Here is a 25,954-nt window from a genome sequence, read left to right as displayed (position 1 = left end):
CTAGAGGCAGACATAAAAATACAGATATAATTTATGTCATTCAACAATACACAAAAATACCTAAAGTGATCAGAGATAACTGTAATATTTTAATTGTATTTAGTAGAGTTGATACACATACTCTGAGAAATATTCATCAGACTTGATGCAGCGGAGATATGGACATAATAATTTTTAGAAATTTATTTTTAAAAGCACAATCTACTCCACACAGATTTATAACAATAAATTTACACGATCCTAGAACAAGATATCGTGTAGGTCTTGATAAAATATTTGGTTGAGAGAATGATATAACAATGATTCAATTACAGCAGCAGAGAGGGTACAACCTCAATGAGAAAACGTCCTGCGGGTAAATGAACGCACATACAAATTTAGAAAAACACTAACCACAACGATAATGTAACAAAAAATCTAACCCCGAAGAGAGACCATTGGAGAGAAACTCTTGGAGAGAAACTCTCGGTAAGTTAGAGGTTTTAGTTTAGTGTTGGTGACCTTATTTTTTTCGCTTTTCTTAGGAAGTTTTAGTTGTAAAAAATGTTTCAGCAAAAGGTCTGTTCACCCTCTCTGCTGCTCTACATCAGGTTTTAGAGATCACAAAATCAGTGGTGGTAAATAGAGTATTGTTAATACATATGTTTGGGAATTAGACATGTAGCATTGTTACTAGTATGTTTACTAGTACAACATGATTCACTTTACAACTTCTTGTGGTTCTTCTTATTAAACTTGATATTGTGTGTACAAAGTTTAAAATTCCTTTAAAAAGGACAAGCAAGTAATTCCTGTTTTTTTTTTCTCACAGCCATTGTATGAGAGATTTGGTGTGTAGTGATGCGTGAGAAACAAGAACTGTAGACAAACAGCCCACTCTCATCCTATTCAAGCTACTGGGGCTAGTCCTAAAGTTAAATAGCTTTGATTTTAATGAAGCAAACTACATCTAAATCAATGGAACCGCAATGGATACAAACGTGGCCCCTTGGTAAGCTAATACCATGATGGGAAGAATGAAAGGTCAACTTTTAGCATCGGTGGAACGTATACCACACCAGTGGGTGTTTCATAAATGATATAGAAATGAAGTGGCAAAATGGAAGAGAAAATCTGAATGATTTCATTTCAAAGACAACAATTTTCATTCTTCGATAAAATTCACGGCAGAAGCCTATAACTCAAATCACGTTTCCCTAGACACAACCAGACGAGTTTTAAAAAAAAAACAACACTATATAGACATCTACTCAAAACCAAATGATAAACATCAGTATTTTCTCCCAACCAGTTGTTATCCAAAACATTGCATTCGGAACATCCCAAATATACAGGCACTGAGGCAGAATCTCCTCCGACGATAAAACATTCCCAAAAAGATTTTAAGAGTTATCTGAGCATTTGATCAACATAGGCTAATATTAAGACCTGATAATGAAGACAACCCAAAGGGCTAACCAAACGTACCGTGATGACCTACTAAAACGGAGAGAAGGAAAAGGTTGATCGAAAACCATTTACCCTTACCTACCATCCAGACAACCCAAAAGTATGTAAAGCTGTCCGAAAATGCTGACCCATCGTGGAACCGTGTGACACACTCAGGTTAATCCTCCTGAAAAACACATGGTAGCTCACCAGAGACCCAATGAAAACCTCAAAGACATTAGAGTCAGGGCGAATCTAATCCAATAGCTCACGATGACCACCCTAGTAGTGGCGATACAATGTGTAAAATCTGTCAATATGATAGAGACCAGAACATTTTCTGGCACAATGACTAGCGAAAAACTGAACATACATGGTCCAAACAGAACGTGCAAAACAGAATGAAAAATATCTCATCACATGTAATATCTGTACCATTTTGTATGTCGGAGAAAGTGAAAGGTTACACAAAAGGATCAGTTTTCATAGATCTTGATAGGATGACAAATATGCTGTACATTACACTTCTTTTCCCATGATCACACTTTAAGTGATGTAACACTTCTTGCAATTGCATGCCATACCAACTGGTGTTCCAAATCCAGGACAGAAAAGGAATCGCATTGGATATGCCGCCAAGGAACATTGAAAATAAGAGGTTTAAACCAAGAAGACGATACAGACAGTAATGCACAAACAAAATCGTCATCTTTTTGCAGCCATCATTTTTTTTCATTTAAATAATGTTTTCAATTTGCTCATTAATCTCCCAATAACCTATAATTACTACAAAAACAATTAAATATACTGGATATAATTTTTGTTAAGCAAATTAACATAAGAAAAGAGAGGGCCATATTATTCGTTGAGTCATAGGTCAATCGGAAATATTTTTCAGCATAAGCATCAAGTTTAAGCCAAATGCGCCAAAAACTTCAAAAACATTTCAAGATTTTATTCCTGTAGAAATACTCATGTAAAATGTTTTAAACTCAACGATTTTTCTGTTTAGTTTTGTTTTTATTTTTGTGCTTGATTTGTTTGTCCTGTCTCAGTTTTGTAATTGCATTTGAAAGAGATTCATTTAGAATTGAAAGAGCTTAGTCTACTTGGAAACTTGTTTTGCACTGTTCGCTATCCTTATCAGTTTATATATATATATATATATATATATATATATATATATATATATATATATATATATATATATATATATATATATATATATATATATATATATATGGTTGAAATATAAATTCTGTCATTAGTTGTGACCCTGGAGTTAAATTCCTGGGTTAATGTGAGACGCAAGATCCGAAATGTGACTTCGTTTCATGTATGAAGAGTACTACCTTCATATAGAACTTTTCATTCAAAGTATTTTGGCAAGTGTTGCAAACGTTTTGATGTTAGGACCTTTGACATCTCTTCCCAAGGATGTCAGTTGGGGAACAAAATACGTGTCGCGACACATTACAACATGTGGGAACTACTTAGGCAGGTGTCGTGACTGAAACGAAACTTTACGCTTTTTTACGTACCCACATTGGCCGAGCCTGAGACTCGAACCCACGCAGACAAAGGTGAGACGGCAGGAGATGGCGTGACGGATGGACGAACGAACGGAAAGAAAGAGAAGATTGCGATATCCCCGACGGATTTAAGAAAGAATGTAGTCCTACATGTTGTTCATGTTTTGGTGCTACGTTATACTGCCCAGATAACGGCCATGTGTAGCGTGTTCCGATGTTGAATTAAGGTCATGTTGGTATAGGCCGGCTTTACTTTCATATCTTTTTTCGAAAAATTTAAATTATTGCACAAGCCAAAGGACGTGTTTTCAAGTACCGTTGACCTACATTTCAGCTGGAATGCGATGGAAGTCGGGGATACCGAAATTGGTTAAAAGGATGGTGGTATTGCTGTATGCCTTAAAGCCATTTTCATCACAAAATAGGCTATACATGGCGGCCAGTATCAATGGTGCGGGAAGAACCCGGAACAAAACACCGACCGGCGAGAAGCTTCTAGCAAACTTTTTTAAGGAACCCACATTGGCCGAGCCCGAGACTCGAACCCACGCAGACAGAGGTGAGACGGCAATGATCCGTAACGGTGATTGCTTTAGACCACTCGGCCAGTCGGAGCCCCGTTAAAACGATGATATTTATCTTAAAAGAAACGAAGCTATATATATCTTTCTTCAATATTAGTATATATTTTATTCATTTCGTTATAGAAACATTGTTCAACCTACTCCGATTTTCCTATTGCCGGCTTCCAATGCATTCCAATCAGCTGAACGAAACATGAACAATTCGATGCTGGGATATATTTTCAGGACTTTAAGGTACATATTCATAAATAACGAATACTAGTGTATTTCATAGTGGGGAATGAACGTTAAAAATTGCTGAATGATCATGCTATATAATTAACGAATCTTACAGCTCATGAAGTCGAGGATTTTCTTTCTACACTGCTCATGTCCTCTGTGGATGTCCGCGAGGTAACTCCACACTACAATGAAATCAAACGTCATAAATTTACAGTTCAAGCAATCGTTATATATATATATATATATATATATATATATATATATATATATATATATATATATATATATTATGTTTCTAAAGCGGGAAAAAGAAGTGATCATTATAACTTTGAAATATCACCTAAATAAATGTGTTACCATCAACATATTTTCATCATTTTCATTCAGTAGTGGTATAAAGAGTTGCTTATTTATGTGAGCGATATCTAGCATTACAAAACTCAAGGATGGTTGGTTAATTGCTCTCCTGTCGATTGCAGTATATGGAACCCACCACACGTGGAATTGACAATGTATATTGTGGAAGAAATTATGTTAAGATATTTTGTTTTGCTTTGTTTGCATGGTGTGATTTTTATTCATATCTCTAAATAGGACATTCATTCATTTGAAATAATTTTTTCATTTGTACCACTTAAGAAAGAACGTGATCTCAGTGTAATGACGCACCATATTCGTAGTCATGTTAACCTTTCAGAACAAGACGAGATGTATTCAACTCCGAACTTACTGTTGTTAACACTAACACACTGCTCTGGATATAAACCCAAGTTGTATAGGTCTGTAAAAGAAATAAAAGTGCCATTCCTTGAAGCAGTTGCACATTACATTCAATATCTACATAAATCTCGAATATTAGAGCCCCCTGATGAGTAAAGATTCAAATACCGTTATTTTTTCACGCCACGAAAGTTCGTAGTCCTTGAAGCTATTTCAGCCAATAGCCAGGGTGGCGTTAACTCATGGAGTGTGATACAAGCTTCAGAAAAACCCTTGACTAAATCAGATTAGGCTGTGCAATGACATGTATTGAAAATTAACATTTTATCGTCTATTTAGAATTTAGCGGTACGCAAGGTCATAAGAGCTTTTATGAGTGAGCCAAAAAAGATATATAGCGTTGTTTGAATTTACTCTGAAAATGTAATAGTCATAATCGCATAGGTATTTTAAACCAACTTGAACATATATTATTTATTTTCCTCCGACTATACACGAAGTCCATTTGTTTCACCTCGATATACATGTTATGATTTAAATATAGCAAGTTATGTTGTGCCATAATGTTTTCACGCTTGAAATATTTTATCTGATCTTCATTTTACTCTGTAGAGTATGCATAAGATACAACGAAGGAACTAGTGGATAAACTGCAATACATATATGTGATTCAGAGTTCGTGTCCTTTTCCCAAACATTTATATTTACACGCTTATAATTGTTTAAGAATATCCAAAATGTGCGCTAAAGGTATAAATTAAATAACAGATTATCACGTACATTTATATGAATCGTACTGTAAACAATTGTCAGACATGATAGAGACTGGAGGTATAGTAATCGCTGTAACTGTTCCTTGTAAACCGAATACTGAAAAGAAAGAGAATATGCCACATAGTACATTATCATTTGTTTAATAAATTATATAAAAAGTTATTTTAATCTGTTGTTGACACATTGATATTTCCAATTTCGGTAACAATATAAAGATACATTTAACCAAATTTTACTTAGTAGGCACGATCAGCCCAACGTGAGCTGCCGTTTACATGCAGACACGTGTCCCAGGAAAGTGTTGTGTAACGATTGTAAAGTTTAGGCATGCATTTGTTTCCAATTTTGAGTTAGTAAACATATTTAATACGTATTTATGTTCTTTATTCATGTTTCCATATTGCATACAGTTGACGTTAGTTGTTAATAAATGTATTGAAAACTATATAATGACCTGTGGATAATAAAGCTCCGTAGACCTGTAGTCCTGCAAAGTAGGTTCCTTTAGGTGAAGTAGATTTTGATCACAATGATGCTGGTCACACTGAGAAAAATTTGACCATTTCTAATCTTCAAACATTGAAAAAGATGTATTCTCTACATTGTGCCTATTGGATACAAAATCCGACGTTTATGTTTCAATCTATATACAAGTTTTCATAATAAATAAAGTTCTTTCTAAGCGTACACGTTAACGACATAAGAGGTGGACTTTAACCACTTTGTTCCTTTGACTATGTTACGCCAACTTAGAAGATCTTCTAGTTGTCCACGAATTGCAGACTATTGTCGCAGTTATTTAAACCAAAGTGCCTATCTACAGCCACATCATTTCAACGATAAACATTAGATCTTTCATTTGATACATTCCCCAAAAATAACTTCCAATAAATAATATTTCTTTAAAGATATTTCATATAACTAAGAACAACTGTTTAAAAAACGGAACGTTGGAAAACTAAACGTTGCAAACTCATAAACACTAAATGCACAGAACAGGAGTGGATGAAACAAAAAGCAAACGAAATGCTTGAGAGTAACCAATGAAAATTTCATTTTTAAGAGTGAAACAGAAACGATTTGTTGAACATACCTGTTAAAGGAAATGCTTGAGAGTTACCAATTAAAATTGTATTTCTAAGAGTGAAAGAGTAACGCTTTTTTGAACATACCATTTAAAAGAAACTAAAATTCAAGTACTCTATTTGCAGAACAAAGGCACAATTTGGCAGAGAGAAGAACCAGAACTGAATGATCAAATTAGAATATTTAAAAGCATATTTGCAAGATCAGCATATGGATATATTAATATTTACTTTAATAATTCTGGAAAGAAGATTACATAATATCGATCTTTATAAAAATTGAAATTATGAATTCTTAAATAAAATGGGAAAAACTCCAGGCTATGAATTACCTGTGTTGATAGTATGGCAGGAACACTGATTCGGCAGTCTGTGAAATTTATCTAAAAATATATTACATACGTTGTCAAGCAAAAGCGTCAGCATAGAATATATATCTTGGAAAAATGAGTAGTTTGACCTCTAGAATGAAAGAGAGAGAGAGAGAGAGAGAGAGAGGGGGGTGGGAACGAGGAAGAGATAGAAAGAACAATACAATTAAAAGACATAAATAAATAAAGAGAAGATGTATGTTTTAACAAGAGAAGACTCAAATAACTATATTTATCTAACACATTTCAAAGCAGAAAAGCAATTATAGCATCGTTATTTTTATATACTTTCATTTAAGCATCCCTTATTATGTGTTTAAATTTCTGTCCGTGATTGAGGGTTGTTGATGGAGCTACTAAATACCGGAATTTTGTCATTCTTGCAAGTAGCGAACATGATATTTACTTGAATTAAGTTCAAGGCCTAACCTTATTTATCAGTTTGTGGGATTTTCCATGGTAATTCAGAACATTCTATTGTGTCCTAGACTAAGTGGGTATTTGTTTATATAGAGAATCTGATAAACAAATAATTCATTTCTATCTTGAGACCAGTTTGTGTTTTCCATTCTGTTCCAGAGTTTATAGTTTTGTTCAGGTAAAATTCTATAAGAATTATTTAAAACATTTATTGGAATTATTAAACATGCATTGACTGGATTAACGCATTAATTTTGGGATTTTTGTGAATTCATTCAAAACCATTGTGGTTTGCATCATGGGCATATCATGACCTTCAAGACTATTGGTACATCAGGACATATGAGACAATTGGAATTCATTGGGAACATTCTAAACTTTGGCACTTGTAATAGGACATTTAGTAATTTTTTGAACCAAATTCTCAGTACTGTAGGTGTCTTTTGAACTTTCACTTCCATTCTAGGTAAATAAAGTGCTAGTTGAATTTTACTTAATTTGTTGTTTTCGCCTCTTTCTGTGAGATAGTTGTAGGCCTAGAGTGGTAACATCGGTAACACTCTTGGTTTCTGATAATGCACAAAGAAATTAAGTATGAGGCCATAACCAAGTAAAGGCTAAATAAAAACGAAATTTAAGGTCGTATATCAGTTACGATTTTCTTGTTGGTACTTACATTGTTCAGTTCAAATTACACTGGAAGACTGTACCAAATTTGAATAGAAGATAACACATTTCTGGTTTTGCACAGAAGCGTTCCACAGATATGATTGCTTACTATCTTAATTTAAGAAATATGATAGTTATACAACTATCTTATTTCCCTCACGGCAAAGAAGTTTCAAGTTTCATAACCAAATATTAACTGTTACAACCTGCGATATGTAGAACAATATCCAGTCTGCACACATCTGAACTGACACCAGCAAGTAAATCCCATACTGAAATAATACAATTACAAAAGGCAGTGTGAAGATATTTCCCTCACCATTTAATACAAGTAGATATATATACATATATATATATATATATATATATATATATATATATATATATATATATATATATATATATATATATATTACTGACACTCCCCTACATTTAGTACATTTAGATGTATATATGTTTGCTACTGTATATACATGAACCAGTTGACATTCATCTAGATTTAGCACAAGTAGATATATCTTTATTTATTGATGTATATACATGAAATGATCCATCTTACTCTACAATTTACGAACAATTCATGTCGCAAGACTCCTTTGTCACAAAGATTCTGAGAAAATAATGTATGCAAGGCCAATCTCTCTCTCTCTCTCTCTCTCTCTCTTTATCTATCTATCTATCTATATATATATATATATATATATATATATATATATATATATATATATATATATATATATATATATATATATATATATATATATATATATACCTATGTGATGGCTTTGACAAAGTGGCTGTGTTTCATCATTAAGGTTTCCATCCTTGTGGAAATATGTCGAGAACAGTTCTACAGGAAAGAAATGAAGAAAAATAAAAATATTTACTAACACTAACACGTTCAGCAATCTGTCCATCTATCTTTCTAATGATCTCTCTCTCTTTCTATCTCTGTCTCTTTATGTAAACAAATTCATAAAGATTTATGTTAAGGAGGAAATAACATTAGTGAGTCATACATGCATGCCTGCATACATACATACATACACATACATACATATATGCATACATACATACATACATACATACATACATACATACATACATACATACATAGATTTGAAACTTAGAAATGAAAGATAAACTGTTATTGTTTCGAAACACAATTTTAATGTCATTCAGCTATAAAGATCGTATTTCAATTGTTTTCTCTTTTTATCAATATCATTTAAAAGGCCAGTGGTGTAATATGTTGACAAACGTTTTTAGCTCAGAAACATCCTTTGGTGTTTAATTGAACATATTTGGCTAATGCGTCAATGTCAGAAATAAAATGTGTGATGTGCCTTGACATTAAAATCCCGATTCTTTTCCCAGAGCATTTTTGCATGAACGAAACTAACTCACGGACATAGGAGTTGTTCCAACATTGGTCAAAAAAGTCAAAGTGATCTGAAAAGGATAGATAAAACATTTGGATGCTAATCAAAGCCCAAGCGATTGACATTCAAATTAACAAATTATGTGACAGAAATCACATAACCAAATGCAAATCAGTGACACATCGTTATGAAATTCAAGATGATACCACCGAAATGAAATCATTACATAAGCGACATGAATGCAAAATTAATCTAAAGCCTGAAAAGAACATTTTTCTTGTGACACTGAGTAGATACATTCAATTTTTATGGAATAAAACGAAATAGAAATAGCCAATGGTGATCGATAAAGTGAAATATGCACATGGGCAATATGGGTTATATTTTTACTTTCCTTTAGATAAGACAAGAAGTAAACCTATCAAAGAAAGAAGCCTTTGGAAAATAATTCAGACATTTGTTTAGAGTCGCCCATCAGGCCCTAATTCGTGATGCGAATGCTCTTTATTTTCACACAAGGTATTTGCGTAGTTCTGCCTTCAAAATTGCAATCTTTTGTGACATTAACGCATTATATTAAGTAAATAACTTTTCCGCCAAATATTTATATATCTAAAGGTTTTGCCATAATTGCATCTAATGTTAAAGATACACAATAATAATACCCCTGGTTTACTTTAAAAGTTGACAAGGTGGGATACCTTTCTAAATGTTATACCAAATGATTGTCAGGCGTTCCAAAATTTACATTACATGCTTATGAAAAATAATTTAGGTATTTTTCCGTAGCAAGATAGCTGGCGGAAGAAAACAAAGTTATCGAGCACAAAATAAGTTAGGTTGGAAATTTGTAAAAGAACAAATTTACATTGTGTGTTATTTACTAAGAAACATTCGAAGATTATTAAAATATCTATGAAACGTTCCGGCGGCGTTTGTAAAATATATTCAAAAGTGACGGTCTGGGCAAATTGGAACTATTGTTCAACATGTATTTTACAATCTTTTGTTGTTGTAGGAGAGCATAACGAGCCAACTTTGTTCTATTTTAGAATATTTGTGTTTCATAGTACAAAGTTGTTCCAACGAAACAACGAAAACACGACATACACTCATGTAAATTCCTAAGATATAGCAAGTACGCTTAAAAGTCACCACTCTTGTTTCGTAGAAACAACTAGAACACATTCTCATCTCTTGACTGAACATCTAGAAGAGCGTAAGTGATAATAAATGTATATATAAGCATACGATATGGGGATTCTCTAAATTATCTGGATGACGTAAAAGCATGTACGCATTTCTTTGCGCATGTGGATATACCCAATTACAGATCCGAAGTACAGTTGAACATTGTTGAACACTACTTTGCAGCGAGAAGAGGCAAAACGTTATCTTATGCTAATGGATTACAGACTGAAAGAATATTATCAAGTACAGCATATTAACCCTGTCCTGCGATTCAATTTAATTCACTAAACTATTTAACTCGCCTTAACCAGGTTAACATAACATACGAGCTCATCGACAAAACAAAACGTTACTATTACAAATGAACAGACGAGTTAAATTCAAATATATGTTGCATCCATTTAATGACGAGTAGTGTTCGAGTTCTCATAATCAAGTGCCATTGATTTTGTCGGATACCGATTCCGGTAAGATCTTTGCTATAATAATAATAATAATAATAATAATATAGTACATTATTTCTGTTGAAATAAGAGAAATGCGAGAAATGTATGTGAATGAAACAACAATAAATCCAATTAGATATTAAACGTTTACGCATTTATCGACCTTGTCTTAAATGTGGTATCGGAGACAGGTCGCGTTATCAGTTTTGCGGACCATGTATTACCATGTATTATCGTGACCGGCAGAGAAGAAATGCCAACACACGGAAAAGCCAAAGCGTTACGTCAAGGAAAAAGCCGACGAGGTCGTCGAGGATCAAAACAATTGATGTTTATGAAATGATGTATTGGTAAATAACCAATTATACACACTGCTTTTCCTTTCTAAGATATGCTGACTGTGAATCAGTTCAATGAGTCCGCACTAAATCGCAGCATAAGGATACCAAGCGGTATGATAAAAGCAGGTATGCTTACTCTATTAGGACCTATGCTACACAGTAACTAATTTTTTTAAGTAATCAGTTATGCAGTTGATGTATATATATCATTCAATTCCAGCACAGTTGTTTTAATTGATTGCAACTTCGGGAAAAGTGATTCAGAGTTATAATTAACATTAAATTAAAATCACTATTTGTCATAGACTTAGCAACTTACGACATAACATTACGATTAGAATAACTATGACGAAAAAGAGGTCTAAAAGAACTGTTTACACATTTGTTAAGATTAAAATATTTCTACAATACTGTATTCAACTTGTTACGTTGAACTCTTTGTGCAAAGAACATTGTTCTGTGCAAAATGTGAATTAACCAATGAGAACCTAAATTGTGCCACAATGACTAGAAGTAATGTAAGTGTACTCTAAATACCCAGATAAAGCATTGCATGTAATTAAAGACTGCAGTGTGACAGAGTAACAGTAATTTTGATTCATTACCTTTACAACAGTAATCGATACGACACTGATTGGGATTCACAGATGAGCCACGACCGGATGAGAGACACCTTCCCCATATAAACCTTTGCTGTTTTGCAGCAGCAACTGTGATCAACGAAACCAGTCCAAGTGAACGTAGAATAAAGATACCGAGAGACGCAAGAACTATCGACAGACTTGCGCTATTAGAACTCGGAGACGAGCTTTATCAGATTGTAAGGCAAGTTCGTGAAAGAGAAGCACGGCTATATATCAAGATTTCTCCTAAAGCCAGGTGGGCCGAAATAACATGTTTGGTTGCTGATGATGGAAAAGGCCGGTCGCAGTATCGCACCACCATTTCCGATTTGCTAGTTGCACAAACGCAACGAATCCAAGAGCCATTGTTTACGTTGCACATGCGGTTTCATGATTATAGGGTAATTATTCCAATCGAAAACGAGCCACATTGAAGCTTCTCTGGAAGATGAGTTTGTCAGTGATATGAACATTCAGCACTCGAGCGCTTCCGGGTTTCAATGTGAATATTGTTCTCGGTATAAGCTTGATCATGCCTCTTAACCCATCAAGAAGACTCGATTCACAGCACAGTGATTGTTAGATCGTAATATCGTGATTTTTGAAGTTGTGTCCGTACAATCTTGAACCGCTAAGATATTCAGGCCATCAATAATGAAATCGACAAAACCTTTGCATCAATCCTCGAGAAGTTAGAAAATGTAACAAACATAATAAATAGGCACTATGACTAAAGAAACTAGCAATGCCGTAGCAAGGCTGCCAGTGAACACCCGGAGCGTCTTCAGAATTATATAAATGTTCGTGAAACTGTCAAAGATATAGTTCAGTTGGGACAGACTGCACAGACCTCAAACCAACAACAGAAAGAACCGCCTTGGTTTTGGGAACAGAAGCGAAACAGAAGTCGATTCGATTGTTAAGACAGCCAAACATGCCTAGGATATCACGAACATCACGAAAGCAGCCAAGACGGTGGGCAACCTCTGACTAGAGCAAATCCAAGAAGGCTTGGATGAAACCATGGCCCTAATCTAGTGTGATAGGGTTGCAAAATACACCAAAGACGATGAAGAGGCAACTGCAAGTATTCCAGAAGAGCGGCTACAAGTTCATACTAGATTGCCCCACCGCAACAAGCTGAAATAATATATACTGGTTTATTTCGACGGTAACTGTCCCAAACGGGTATTTCGGGACAAAACTGGACTCGAAAATCTAACAAGTGTTGATGATCGTGCATCATCACAGTTTATAAATACCGTTAATAGCCAATAATAATTAGTGCAAAAAAGACCAAGACATACTGGGAGACTTTTCACTGTGTAAAACACCATGCGAGGAAGTTTGGTCTCAAACGGACGACGAAGTCGTCTCAGAAGAATTTTATTCGCTACCAACAGGCCCATATGAACCATTCCCACGAGATAACGATCTTGATGGAACCGTTAGTTCTCGTAAATTCAAACGTAAAGCTGTGCACAAGCGCCTCGTACACAGGGTTCAAACCCGCAGAGTTCAAATGCGTATCGATGTACTAGCAAAAAATCATTGAACTCTTGCTTCGTCTAAAAATACTCGTGAGGTCAGTTCGTGCAGGTAACATCGCACCAACATTCATCAACGAAACTGCATCGATTTGGAAGCGCTTGCTGAGAAAAGATATTTATCAACAAGATACGTTTCGCTCGCTAATATCTGAACTTACTGAAGATATAAATGATGTATATGATTAAGACACGCGATCCGATGATGAGTTCTGAGGTGCTTCATATTCTTCGCGATGCATTGTATGGTTACAAACGCAACCGTTAGTGTCACCTCGATGAATTCTATATGACATTCTCCACTTCAATCACCGCAGGGTATCGATAAAACGATTAGCATTGATGAGTCCGAGTACGTGTTGCTGGAAATGGAAAACCCTTGAGGTCGTCGCGTACTGATATGTAAACAGGGAGATCTCGACCCAAATTAGGTGACTGGTTTAGATTCATTAAAAATATTACCTTTATATATCGTTATGCCTGAGAGCTCACATCAATTCCTCTCCCAAACCATGATAAACCTCCACGTGTACTTAAGTGGGTTACAATCACATATGTACATATGCTCAGATGTCCTCATTGGGGAAATATATGGGGTAGTACAGAATGATTTTCGGGCCTAGAAATCAAAGAATGATGAGACGGTCTTAGATCCCCATAATTATAATACTACAGCGCAAAAGAACCCAATACATATGGGTAACAGGAATATAACTCAAATATGTTAAGAGGCCACACAGGTTTTATATATATGCCAGTGTCTTGAAGTGGATAACATATTACTGTTGTATATATCTCAGCGTGTTGCGAAAGGGTAACGTCCTGGATGTATATTCACGTTTCGGCGCGAGCGACGCGCTAAATTGTGACATGTATAGAGGGTTAAATTCTTGAAAGCTACGAAATGATAGATTAGGGATTCCAAAATAAATTAACATATAGTAAACTTTAAAGTAGAGAAACGTTCGTCCAGGTTATAAGCAGGACTGAGAAGTACTTACAGCGACTAGTAGGTTAAGGTAAGACAGAAAAATACGGGTTTTACAGACGTTTTGTTTAGGGACAAGTTGGTAACCATGTGTTGTAATGAATTGTTCCTTTTCTTGAGGTAAAGGTTCAATACGATTTTTTAAAACAATTGGATAAACAAGAAGACTCTTTCGCCAAAACTCGAGGAGGAAGCAAGAATATTCTCTCAGAAGACACTAAATGAAATTATCATCATAAAGACCACAGACCCCGAGAATCTGAGAAAACTGGTGTTATTAAATGAGAAAGGTTTCAATCTGAAAAGGAAGCAAATTGTCAGGAGAAACAGTGCCACACAAGTAAGGAGTAAGACCACATCTTTCATTGTCCGAACGAAAAATGTTTATCCAAAGTGTTGCGGTTGCTATTGATAGAAAGGGAGGAGGTAAGGTGGCAACAAGACTATTTTCTTAGTGATAAATCAGGCGTATCAATAAAACATTAACACTAATAATGCTCACTTGATATTCTTAAGTCAAACTGTACATGTACTTTTCCTGTGCCGATGGTACCGTCAGCTGGTGGTAACGCCAAGGGTCAATAATTCACAGTCTTATGCCTCACTCGATGTACGGTAAGGGTGTTGTCGTGAAGCGGAGTCTCGGTCAAACGATTAATCGAGTTCCAATCGCAAGACAAGCTGTGTATAGATAATCCTATATATGACCGAACGATTGCAAATCTCCTGGGCTCCCGAGTTCCAGCTATACAAGAGTTTCCGGCACCCATGATATAAGAGGAGACAATAGTGTTCGGTATCGTGAAACATTGTAAAAGCTTGGAGAGCTCTAAAGTCTTCAGCATCACAGGGTTATCGTACTGGCAATATACCTAGTAGGAAAGTAGAAAATTCTTTCAACTTGTTGTCCCTCATAAATTATATCCCCGTTCACTTAGAGAGTGGCGCACAAGTCCGTTAGGGCAATTCCATTGGGTAGAGAAAGGCAACCAAAAGGATGTTAGCTGAATTTCAGTGACCAGGCATGAATAGAAACACATCACGATTTTATCAATCGTGCGATGTTTACCATAAAAAGTAGTAAAAGGGGTATTGAATATTGTACATACTGCCTAAACAGAAGCCGAGTTTATTGACAAACCAAATGCAAACAGCAGTAGAGAAATTCTTCTATGCAGCTGGAAAAAAGATCAATAGATAAGGTACGCGAATGTTCATAGTGACCTAAAGGTCAACGTCGACATATACGAGAGACCATGTCTTACCGGGTTAACAAAGCATAAACTAACTTGAAATACATAGGATCCAATCAGAATTAAGGGTCATCCAATACCATGTAATGCACAGAGAGAGAGGGAGAGAGAGAGAGAGAGAGTCAATGAGGTAGTAAGTAAAATGTTATAACTGGGGTAATAGAACCCTCCTACTGTCCTTGGTTCTGGTCAGAAACAAAAACGGAGCAGCCCGTTTTTGCATAGACTTTCATAACGTGAGTAAAAACACTATGCGTGATGGGAACCGACGCCAGATATGGAGAACTTATTTTCAAAATTGACCTGTCATCAATATATTTCGAAAAAAGGCATTACCAATGGATACCTGCAGGTAACAATCTCCGATAATGCCCGTGTTATGTGTAAACTGTTGAAAGCATGGAAACATTTATAGTTTCGTTGACGATATTCTTGGATATACGCAGAGAAGAGAACATTAGGGTCTTACTTAACTTATATGACAAAATTTGCAAATCCGATCTCACATGGTGACCCACTAAGTATAATATAGAATCTTCTAACTTAGAGCTCTAGTAAGTGCGTCAAGGCAGCTAAATACCTAACATCATAAAATTTAAATGACCTTAGATGCTTCAAGACCAGAAACCAATTAGCAAGTTCAGTAGTTTCTGGGTTGACAGGGTTATAGCCACTCCGTGGAGGAACTAGGAAATGACAACCCAATACAGTTCATGGGGTTCATGCCAGGAAAGACTTTTTAACATCTCACGGTAAAGTTGATCAGTTCACTTGAGCTGAACAAATCGATCCTATTGAGAATTGATGCATCCGATTCGGGATTATGAGCAATTTTGCTTCATGAGCAGGAGGGAGTGAAATACCAATTACTTATGCAAGAAGGAAATTGTTTTATCGGGAGCACCTTGATACCTTTTGGAATGGGAATTTGTCCTTGAAATTGACCACCAGCCTCTCATGTGTTTAGATAAAACAAAAGACTCCATATTGAGTTTACAGTAGTATTATTCCGGATCGAGGCAATTTGAGGGTTGGAACATGTAGGGGCCTATAATTTGAGCAGATCTTCATTTTACCATGGTCTTCCGGTAATGTCAATAATACGTTTCCATGTGTACCTTTGGCTCACATTGCGAGATTTTCTAAAAGTGTTTCCACTTTCTTAATTGGGGGAAGGTATTGTCACGGATGGTTGCATTGGTTATGAATGATAATAATCTCGGGTTGGTTTTGTTAACCTGTACTAAGTTGTCCATCGGTGTTTATTGTTTTCCGCTCACTGATGCACGCACAGTGACTTCAGTTTGAAACTATATTAACTGGAGTTACAATAACCAGGGTACTTGTAGAGTACAGTCTCGTTGAAGTATCACAATACAAACGAGCTTTGTCGGGTTGCTGTCCAATTCACGCTAGCAATCTTGCGCGAAACATGCATTTGAAATATAAACATCTGTATTCATTCGTGATATCCGTTTTGTGTGACGGAATTGTTGTATATATTGAATGCTTGGGATTTTATTCTACATTTTCCTGAACATCAGATCTATATCATGCAACGCCATGGTGCTTGATAGACTATAGCCTGTTTCAATTATACCACTTAACTGAACCGAGTAGATGAGTTCAATTATTGGTAGAGTACGTTAATTGTTGGGAAATATTTTAGTCCAGTGGGACACATATTTAGGTACAAACGATGCTACTATAATAATAGTATTACTGTGATGCTGGAAGTGCCTGAATCTTTTCATGACCGTGCGAAATAACAAACAAGAATAGTAATAAAATACAATAACGATTTACACAACTTCAGGAACAAGTTTAAACTGGGGCTAAACTATAAAATCAATACTGATGTAATAAATGGAATTATACTAAAGGTTAATACCCTGCAACGATAGTAAATTCTATAGGGCAATAATGAAACCAATGCAAGTAAACTAATTACAAGAAAACAATAAAAAATAATTTAAAAATATAATGATGAGAATATAAAGGAATGACTATGTATGTTGATTCTAATGATTTCACCTTCTGATATTGTTTACCTTTTCAAAGAATGTACTACCTACCGCCTTACTCTTCTCTACGTTTTATTTTTCCTTTGAACAAAATTGCAAATGCCGAAACCCACTAATGACAAAACAAGAGACATAAGATATATGACAAGAAAAGACACAATATGAGTTGCACTCCTAAGCATCCAACGAACTAGACTGACAATAATTCCTGCTGCTAAAATTTCACGGTTAAAGCAAGACATAATTATGTAAATGTTTCACGGCAATTGAATCACCAAAATCGTGCACGCCAATTTTGATGCTATCAACAAAAGATTTAGCTAAAGCAAGTGTATGTGGAGTAGATGGAATTGGAGCAAATTGACATAAAACACGTACGTTTAGGAAGACCTCCAACTAAATTTGTCATAGAAATAAGGAATGTTGATATTTTCATTACTATCGCTGTAGTTATATCAACAAGTGTTACACTATTTTCTTGGAATAAGAGTTAGAGCTCTACATCTATTAGTAATTTTTGCGCTCACTTTTGACTTTGATTTTCCATTATTTTCGACTAAATTGCTCTCAAAGTTCATTAAAGCCATGCTACGTGCGCTCTCTTACTTTCCACACTTTCCAGGTTTTCATGCAACAATTCTTGTTTGATTGACCTGTTTCTTTTCTGATTTCCATTTTGTTAAGTTTCAACATCATTTTATAAAACTTCTGTATTCGAATTGACTACGTTTACATAATTTACATAGCCTTAATTCTATATCATCTTTGGCACAGTGAATAATCGTTCACTGCATTACAGCAACTTAAAGTTTTACGAACAATTAATTTAAAAACTGAAAAGAATACAGTGAAATGTCTTCTTTGCGCAACATGCTTGATGGAAACTTTGATTCTACAACAGTTCAGCTACATTTAACTAACGAACCCAGCAATGAATATTTTGTCATAAAATCACACGTATTACCATAATGAACAAAGATGAAACGGATACTAATGAACGTGTATTTTATACTATGCATACGAAATATGAACAGAAAAAGAAAATACAAAATGTGTGTTCGGCAGGATTTAATATTTAACGTTCCACCAGGTTTTTTGAACCGATCAGAAGAATCTCGTCGATAACTTTACCTAAACTGGTTAAAGTCAAACAAGCTAACATCACTAAGAATAAAGAAAAAAAACAACTAGGACAAAGTGTGCTCGTTGTGTTCACATTGTTTTTGTTTTCAAACAAGAAGTTATTCCTTTGAAGTATTTTTGTACCACTACAAGAGGTAGGAATAAAAAGTTTTTAAAATTGAACAAAGTGTGCTCGTTTTCTTTTCTTATACCCACATGGGATGGAAATACACAATTTGGAAAATGATACAATGAGTGGTCAGTATGTAACTTATATACTTCTTCCAAAACAATCAATTAAATGGCAGGTCAAGTAATATAAATCTAATACTTGTGTCTCATTCTCGATGATGGCACTTATATCATCATCGATTAAAATGAATTGTTTAAATAGACAAAAATGATGGCAATTTTTTTGACTGTATTGAAATAAAGGATTAACTTGACTACACCGAGATCTTTTTGCTTCAGCTTCAACTATATCAAGGGAGGACTTCACTCATTACAATACATTGTACCGTCAATACCAGATACACTGTTCTCCTTGAATTCATTTGTTTATTTACTTATATAAACACATCAAACGTTTTTATTGTTCAACAATGAGATTTACCCAAATAACAACCTGTTTTCATAAAAGCGATATAAATTTCCAAACGTGGCTTCTGTGGGTATGTTGTAAAACAATAGAATGAAAGGTAGATAGTATAGATAAAATTATGGATGATAGTTCCAACATCTTTATTTCTCTTGTAGTGAATGAATAGTAATATTAATTAGCTTACCGTTATGCACATAATAATAATCTAACTCGTTTGACCCAGAACAACTACAATATGATGGCGTTGCACGGCAGTCATGAAATGTTTCTGAAATAAATAATTATTCCATGCATTTTATTACAGAATTTTATTTAAGAATACTTAAATAACATGATTGCTTTCCTAATGCATGTTTGCATAATACCTATTTGCTATCTACATAGATACATGAATGCATATACATACGTAACACATACATACAATCATACATACATTCAAACAAACAGTGCACATATATACATGCCGCTCAAATTACAAATAGTTGAGACAAATAATTTAAATCAGTCAATGTATCTGTCTTTCTGTTAATGCAGGTATGAATATATGTATTAAGCAAATGTAAGTACGTTCCACATCATAGGTACAATGCTGTTTAGTTACATAAAAAAACACATGCAAATTATCTTTTATTTTAAAGTTTTGAATGTAATGTTGAACTTTTCAGTTTATTCTCAATCTTCAATATTTAGCATTTCACGACCGTAGATGGTCAAGTGTAAGCGATAAATCTCGAAGTATGACAAAAAGATTAAGGTAAGACCGTATTGTAATACTGGATCAGTAGTAACAGACCAGGAACACTACAATACTACTGTAGTATGACAGGATAATTCCAGTGGACGAAGTCTTGAAACATGTGTTGACAAATGAGGCAGCAGGGAATACAGGTGTCAGACCTTTTACTGGCCTTATGATAGACCCACTGTGTTAATTACGTCGGTCAAAACGAATCAATTCAAAGGAATATGAATAGTACGACAATGTTACTGTTTTCCACCGCATGACCCTACGCATTTCATAGTCTTTAGCATTAAAGAGAGTCTACTCTTTCTTGCATTTTCTGCTATAGAACTTAGCTCATGCCAGACCGAGACAGCAGTCGTACGAAGTGACTATGTGCGGTCAAAATTCAAAACGGTTCACGGTACTAGGACAAATAGTCTCTTTCATGAATGCAGCTGCCAAAAATGTATGTGAAATCCTTGATTGTTCATATCATATAACATGTGCTAGCAGAGCAAGCATATTTCACTAACGGATTTCATTTAAATAAAAGTAATATATTGATTATTCATGCTCTAATCTTGTCTTTAAACATTTATTGTCTGTTTGAGGCCTTTAATCTCTCTATTGCTCATAAATGGCCCCTTAAATATCCATCAAGTTGAATCTGCAGAGCATGATAAATCAGTTGCTTATGTGCTCGAACACAAGACTTCCATTCGCTATACAGTTTATATGCAACACTTGTAGAGTATGTCTTCTTTACCACTGATGTTGGATGCAGTGGTCAAGAATCAAGTACTGTAACAATACTTGAACGAACGAAGAACATCAGATATGTATATACCCTTACATCGTTTTAAATGACAATACAGAGATCGATTCCTGTTTTTACTTCTTTCTAGAAGACGGGAGCTTCTTTGAATTTATGCTTTGAATGACAATTACGACACAGTCAACGTATTTCCTGAGCACTCTTTTATGTAAATCATGTCATGCGTATTAACCATTGCTTTTGTCCTACAGTGTGCTCTGTGTACAAAGTAGAGTACTAAGTTTGCCTCTATCCCTTTCAAGGTTAAATTATTAGAAAACAAATTAAACTTTGAAGAAAATAATCGTGATTCAGAATTTATGTAACAAAGAAAGGCTTACGACAAGTTCATAAATGCAAGTGGATGGTTTTGTGTTACTTTTCATCGCGTATGGACTTGAAACGATGCAAACCTGCACACTGCGTCAAACTGACTGTAGAAAATCAGTTTCACTCGAACATTTGAATCACTGTAATGTACTTCGTACAGAGAATACATTCCTTCCTGAATTCTCTAAACTATAATGCTTTGCAGCAATATCTATGGTTTTCTAGCTATGAAATAATTCAACGAAATTAAAAATAGAAACAAAACAAATAACTTTGATACAATTGAGATCCTTTCATGGGGACCAAAAGCAATCATGAGATATTATTTAGTTAAGTATAATTCATTATATCGATGATACAGTTAGGGAAATGCTTTCCCAAATTTTAATAATTTACTGAAATTTAGATTAGCAATTCTTTAACTTATCACTGTTTTATAGTGACGTAATAGTTCTGTCCTCAAATTCACTTAGGAATATAAACTAACTCAATTTGAAAAATGTTTAATTGCAAGTTATTATATAAAAATCTGATACTGAGAGATCTTTTTAATGGATATTGCCTTGTAAGTTTTGGAAAATGTTATTATGTGCTTGAGAATGAAGTGTCCTAATAGTTTGTAAAGTATTGAAAGCTTACGTGCTGCAAAATATTTGTATGTAAAAAAAGATATATATAATCCAGCTCATTACAAATGTTTTTATTCTGGCCAAGTAAACATTGGAAATAGACTCATATTTCCAATTACCCAATTACCGTATTTACCTGGCCAGAATAAAGAATTCTTAAATCCATTCATCCATCCATCATTTCACACATTTGCACAGATATACAAAATAATATATATATATATATATATATATATATATATATATATATATATATATATATATATATATATATATATATATATATATATATATATATATATATATATATATATATATATATATATATATATCATACAAGTAACCACAAGAAAACTAAATTAATACTCACGCCCTAGCTGACTTATAATTTTGTGCATACATGACAGACCTTGTGGACCATGTCTGTAGAGCCTTTCTAAAATTATCCATACTGAAATATATGAAAAGATATGTATTTGGTAGAGATAGTGTCAATATGTAATACCTTTTAATTTAATTGTTAGGGGTTTCAAAATACTGTAACGAAAAATGGTCTGATAGTTTTAGATCTAACTCTTGCAACGAAATCTTTTTTTCACGTGCCCTACTTCTGTCACTTGCTTCATATAATACTATTTCTAACACCGGAGAAGGTGGACCATGAAAATTGAAATAGCTCCAAGCCCCAGTCAGCAATGACAACGGTCTAGGTGCATAGAAAATTCCAGGTAAAATGTATAACAATTAAATAAAATGTACCAAACGTATTCAACTATTTGATCGACACATTTCTCAATCGCAATTTATTTCGTACAAATACAAACAATGACCTATTCTCAGTTGCCAATTACTATCATCATATGAAAATAAAGTTTTAAATAAGAGTGTTTCCCGTCAGTGTTCATTCTGTTAATCATCTGTCAGCCTCTTGTTTCTGTTTTGGTTCTTCCGGAACCCTTGGCTACGTGCTCTCCTGGCACTTCCGGGTCTGTTGCTCCGATTTGTCCGGTACTCTGTTTCACGTGTTCCTTCAGACACTGCACCTCCATCCAAGTACTTACGTCACAGTCGACCTCCCATGTTCACTCCACATGTCTTCCCTTTCTTCTATGGACTCTACATATACCCGGAAAGCTTCCTCAGTTCGCAGTCCAAACTTAGAATTTCACTAAGCTGCCTTCCCGCCTTCCTTCCCGCATCCGGAGAACAGTCTAATGTCTCCCAACTTCTGTGTGATCGGCCTATAGCAACGTTCAAATATCTACTAACAGAGAAATGGGCTTTGTCCGAACAAATTGTTTATTGAGACACCGCCGCCCTAGATTTGAATCTTTCGACATCGATTAGATAGGGTCTGGTCTCTTTGAAAACTGCACTGGGGTAACTTATTACTTACATGTGGCTCTAGAGCTTCCCTTTAGTAAATCCCGAAATTGTTTCCAAGCAGGTGGTGACATCACTGACTGAATGCAAAACAAACAAAGGCTTCTCTACCTGGTCGTAAAACTCCCTTTGAATTTAACATTAATCGGGTCGTAGCGTAATGGTTAAACAACAGACAGGCATTTTCTTTGTGTCAAGAATCAGGTCTATGGTCATAATCTTATATAATACGTACTCAGGTCTATGGTCATAATCTTATATAATACGTACTCAGGTCTATGGTCATAATCTTATATAATACGTACTCAGGTATATGGTCATAATCTTATATAATACGTACTCAGGTCTATGGTCATAATCTTATATAATACGTACTGACATTAGTCCAGGTGTTCTTAACTACGAATCAACGTGACACTATTGGTACGGGTTCTTTGGCTGAACATATAAATGAACAATGCCATTGTTAATATATTATTATTATTATTATTATTATTATTATTATTATTATTATTATTATTATTATTATCAATATTATTATCAATATTATTATTATTATTATCATTATTATTATTATTATTATTATTATTATTATTATTATTATTATCAGCAAGACGATTAAACCAGATTAGTGCTGGCTGTTTTCCCTATTAAGCATTAACTAAACGATTCTTAAAACATTTTTGTTTCTAATCATGACCATTATTAAGAGGTAACAAAATTTGTGTTCACCATGAAGATGCATAATATTACGATCAATCTGACGTTTTGAAGCTTTGGATATATCATACATATTGTCACGATGGGCGAAAGCGAGAGTGAAATGTTTTCTTATATTTCCATTAAAAACAATAGATTTATTTTTTAATATATATATTTAGTCGGCAATGTCCGTTTGCATAGTTTTACCACCCTATGGTCTTAATCTAGGTAACAGAAAGAGCGAAAACCAACTAACATCTTTATAAAATTAAACAAATTATTGATTTCTCTAAAATTCGAAGTGAACGTTTAAAAAGAACTTTTAGCTTTTGAACTATGTTCCAAATAGTCCTCAAAGCTCTATCACAAGTCCAATAGTATAGAGTTTCCCCAATTAAATTCAGTGGTGTTCAGAATAAATTCAGTATTGAATTGCAAATGTGCCAGTAGCCTTGAACGTGCTTATGTGCCAAAAATATATAATGCAGCACAAAGATATCATCCAAAATGTCTCTAAATGATTTCATAATAACCCCAACATAGTGATTCAGTCCAGCAATACTGAACATTTTGCTATTCCAGTGGATAATGTAATAAATAAATCCTCTCAAATGAAACACTAAATACAATTTAAAGACTGACTGCACTTAGCATATTAAAGTAGGGATGAGTAATTTTAATATAATCAAAGTAAATATAAAAATCAAATAAACAACACGCGGACCAGGATGAGGGTAGGAATCTCTTTTCCAGAACAGTTTAAACTGTCAACAAGTATATATAGATACCCATAATCTCTCATCTTAATGGAAATGTCCATCACACGTTTAAAACAAAATGTTTCTTGAAAACTCTGAGGTCCGAAACTGTGCTTAATCGAGTTCCCAAATAAAAAAAAACAAGTTTACCCTACATGACATTAGGCATATAGGCCCAACTCCTATCCTTAGTTATGGATACAGATCAATCACATAATATAAGTACATATAATTATGGAGAAACGTCAACCCAAAATACAAATTGAATATATATATAACACCAACCTTATTAAAGAAAAAGAAAGAATTTTAACAAGAATGCTTTCTTTAAGATATTAATGAAGTTGTTGAATCTACAATTTCAAACTCATGATAGATTTTACTTGTGAGTGTTGGAACATCTGGAAACAAGTGCTCATATTGAAATAATAGCTGTTGTAGTTCAATCTTTTATTGCGCCTGTAAATGTGAATATTTCTGATACAGACTTTCAATATTTCTGATTTCTGAAGATTGGTTAAATCAAATCCCAACAGTCTAATATCATTCCATTTTTGGAATCTTCACTTTGTGGGAGAGGTAAGACTAAATGATAAGCAGTGTTATCTCTATCAACATATTCAGTCAACATTTTATATGGCAAAAGTGTTTCTGTTTTCTCCTTCCAGGAGTGTTATGTATGTAATCTGAGTCACTTACTGTCTTGTCAACTGTACAATGACCATATTACCAGGCCCCAAGAGGATTTAATTATATAGGCATAAGCGCCAGAACTTTATCACTAGAATGAAAGTAAATCTTCGGTTGGAAGAAGTTTCTCTTTCAAACACTTCACTGACCTACTCATATTATGCCCAAAAACTAGTTCAAAATGTTTAAATGCTAATGATTATTGAATTGATTTTCCTACAGCAAACAACAGCAAATGAATAACCTCGTACAAATTTGTACCTGTATCAAATTAATACGACATAATCGTATTCTTCAAGGTGTGTTGATATCTTTCGAAGGCCCTTTGACTTTCAAGGTTAGAGGCAGAAGAATTAAGCTATTCAATGCCTGATGCATGCATAACTTCCTGGCGATTGATCCTTGATCTGATTGGGCAGATTTGAGAAGGACAAAAATGGTTAAAATAACTTTAGCAACGTGATTACTACGGTTTGTGTCTAATATTCCTCAAAAAAATTGCTTCTGGAAATCAAGTGAAAACAAACTTTATGGTCAACAAGTATTTGTTGCCTGACTTAGCCTAAAGTAAGGGATAGACACAGTCTGCCATTATTCTACA

The 25,954-nt window shown here is 34.4% G+C and overlaps 1 protein-coding gene across 6 annotated transcripts in view; it reads right to left on the bottom strand.

The window, feature by feature from the left end:
• Positions 1–25,954, bottom strand: part of LOC149803361 (uncharacterized) — a 102,836-nt gene that overhangs the window by 38,996 nt on the left and 37,886 nt on the right. For all 6 annotated transcript variants that reach the window (XM_089953062.1, XM_089953064.1, XM_089953061.1 and 3 more), the window contains exons 5-13: positions 22,191–22,271; positions 19,508–19,591; positions 9,213–9,257; positions 8,578–8,655; positions 8,012–8,077; positions 6,678–6,728; positions 5,267–5,356; positions 4,497–4,547; positions 3,877–3,948 (exon numbers count right to left, since the gene is read on the bottom strand). In XM_089953062.1, coding sequence (XP_089809188.1) covers positions 3,877–3,948; positions 4,497–4,547; positions 5,267–5,356; positions 6,678–6,728; positions 8,012–8,077; positions 8,578–8,655; positions 9,213–9,257; positions 19,508–19,591; positions 22,191–22,271 — 618 coding nt within the window. The remainder of the gene's footprint in view (positions 1–3,876; positions 3,949–4,496; positions 4,548–5,266; positions 5,357–6,677; positions 6,729–8,011; positions 8,078–8,577; positions 8,656–9,212; positions 9,258–19,507; positions 19,592–22,190; positions 22,272–25,954) is intronic.

The sequence above is a fragment of the Sinohyriopsis cumingii genome, chromosome 3 (assembly GCF_028554795.1).
Source record: "Sinohyriopsis cumingii isolate HCF-2022 chromosome 3, ASM2855479v2, whole genome shotgun sequence".
NCBI lineage: Eukaryota > Metazoa > Mollusca > Bivalvia > Unionida > Unionidae > Sinohyriopsis > Sinohyriopsis cumingii.
Note: the sequence above shows the minus strand (reverse complement) of the source record. Positions and strands in the feature narration are given on the sequence as shown.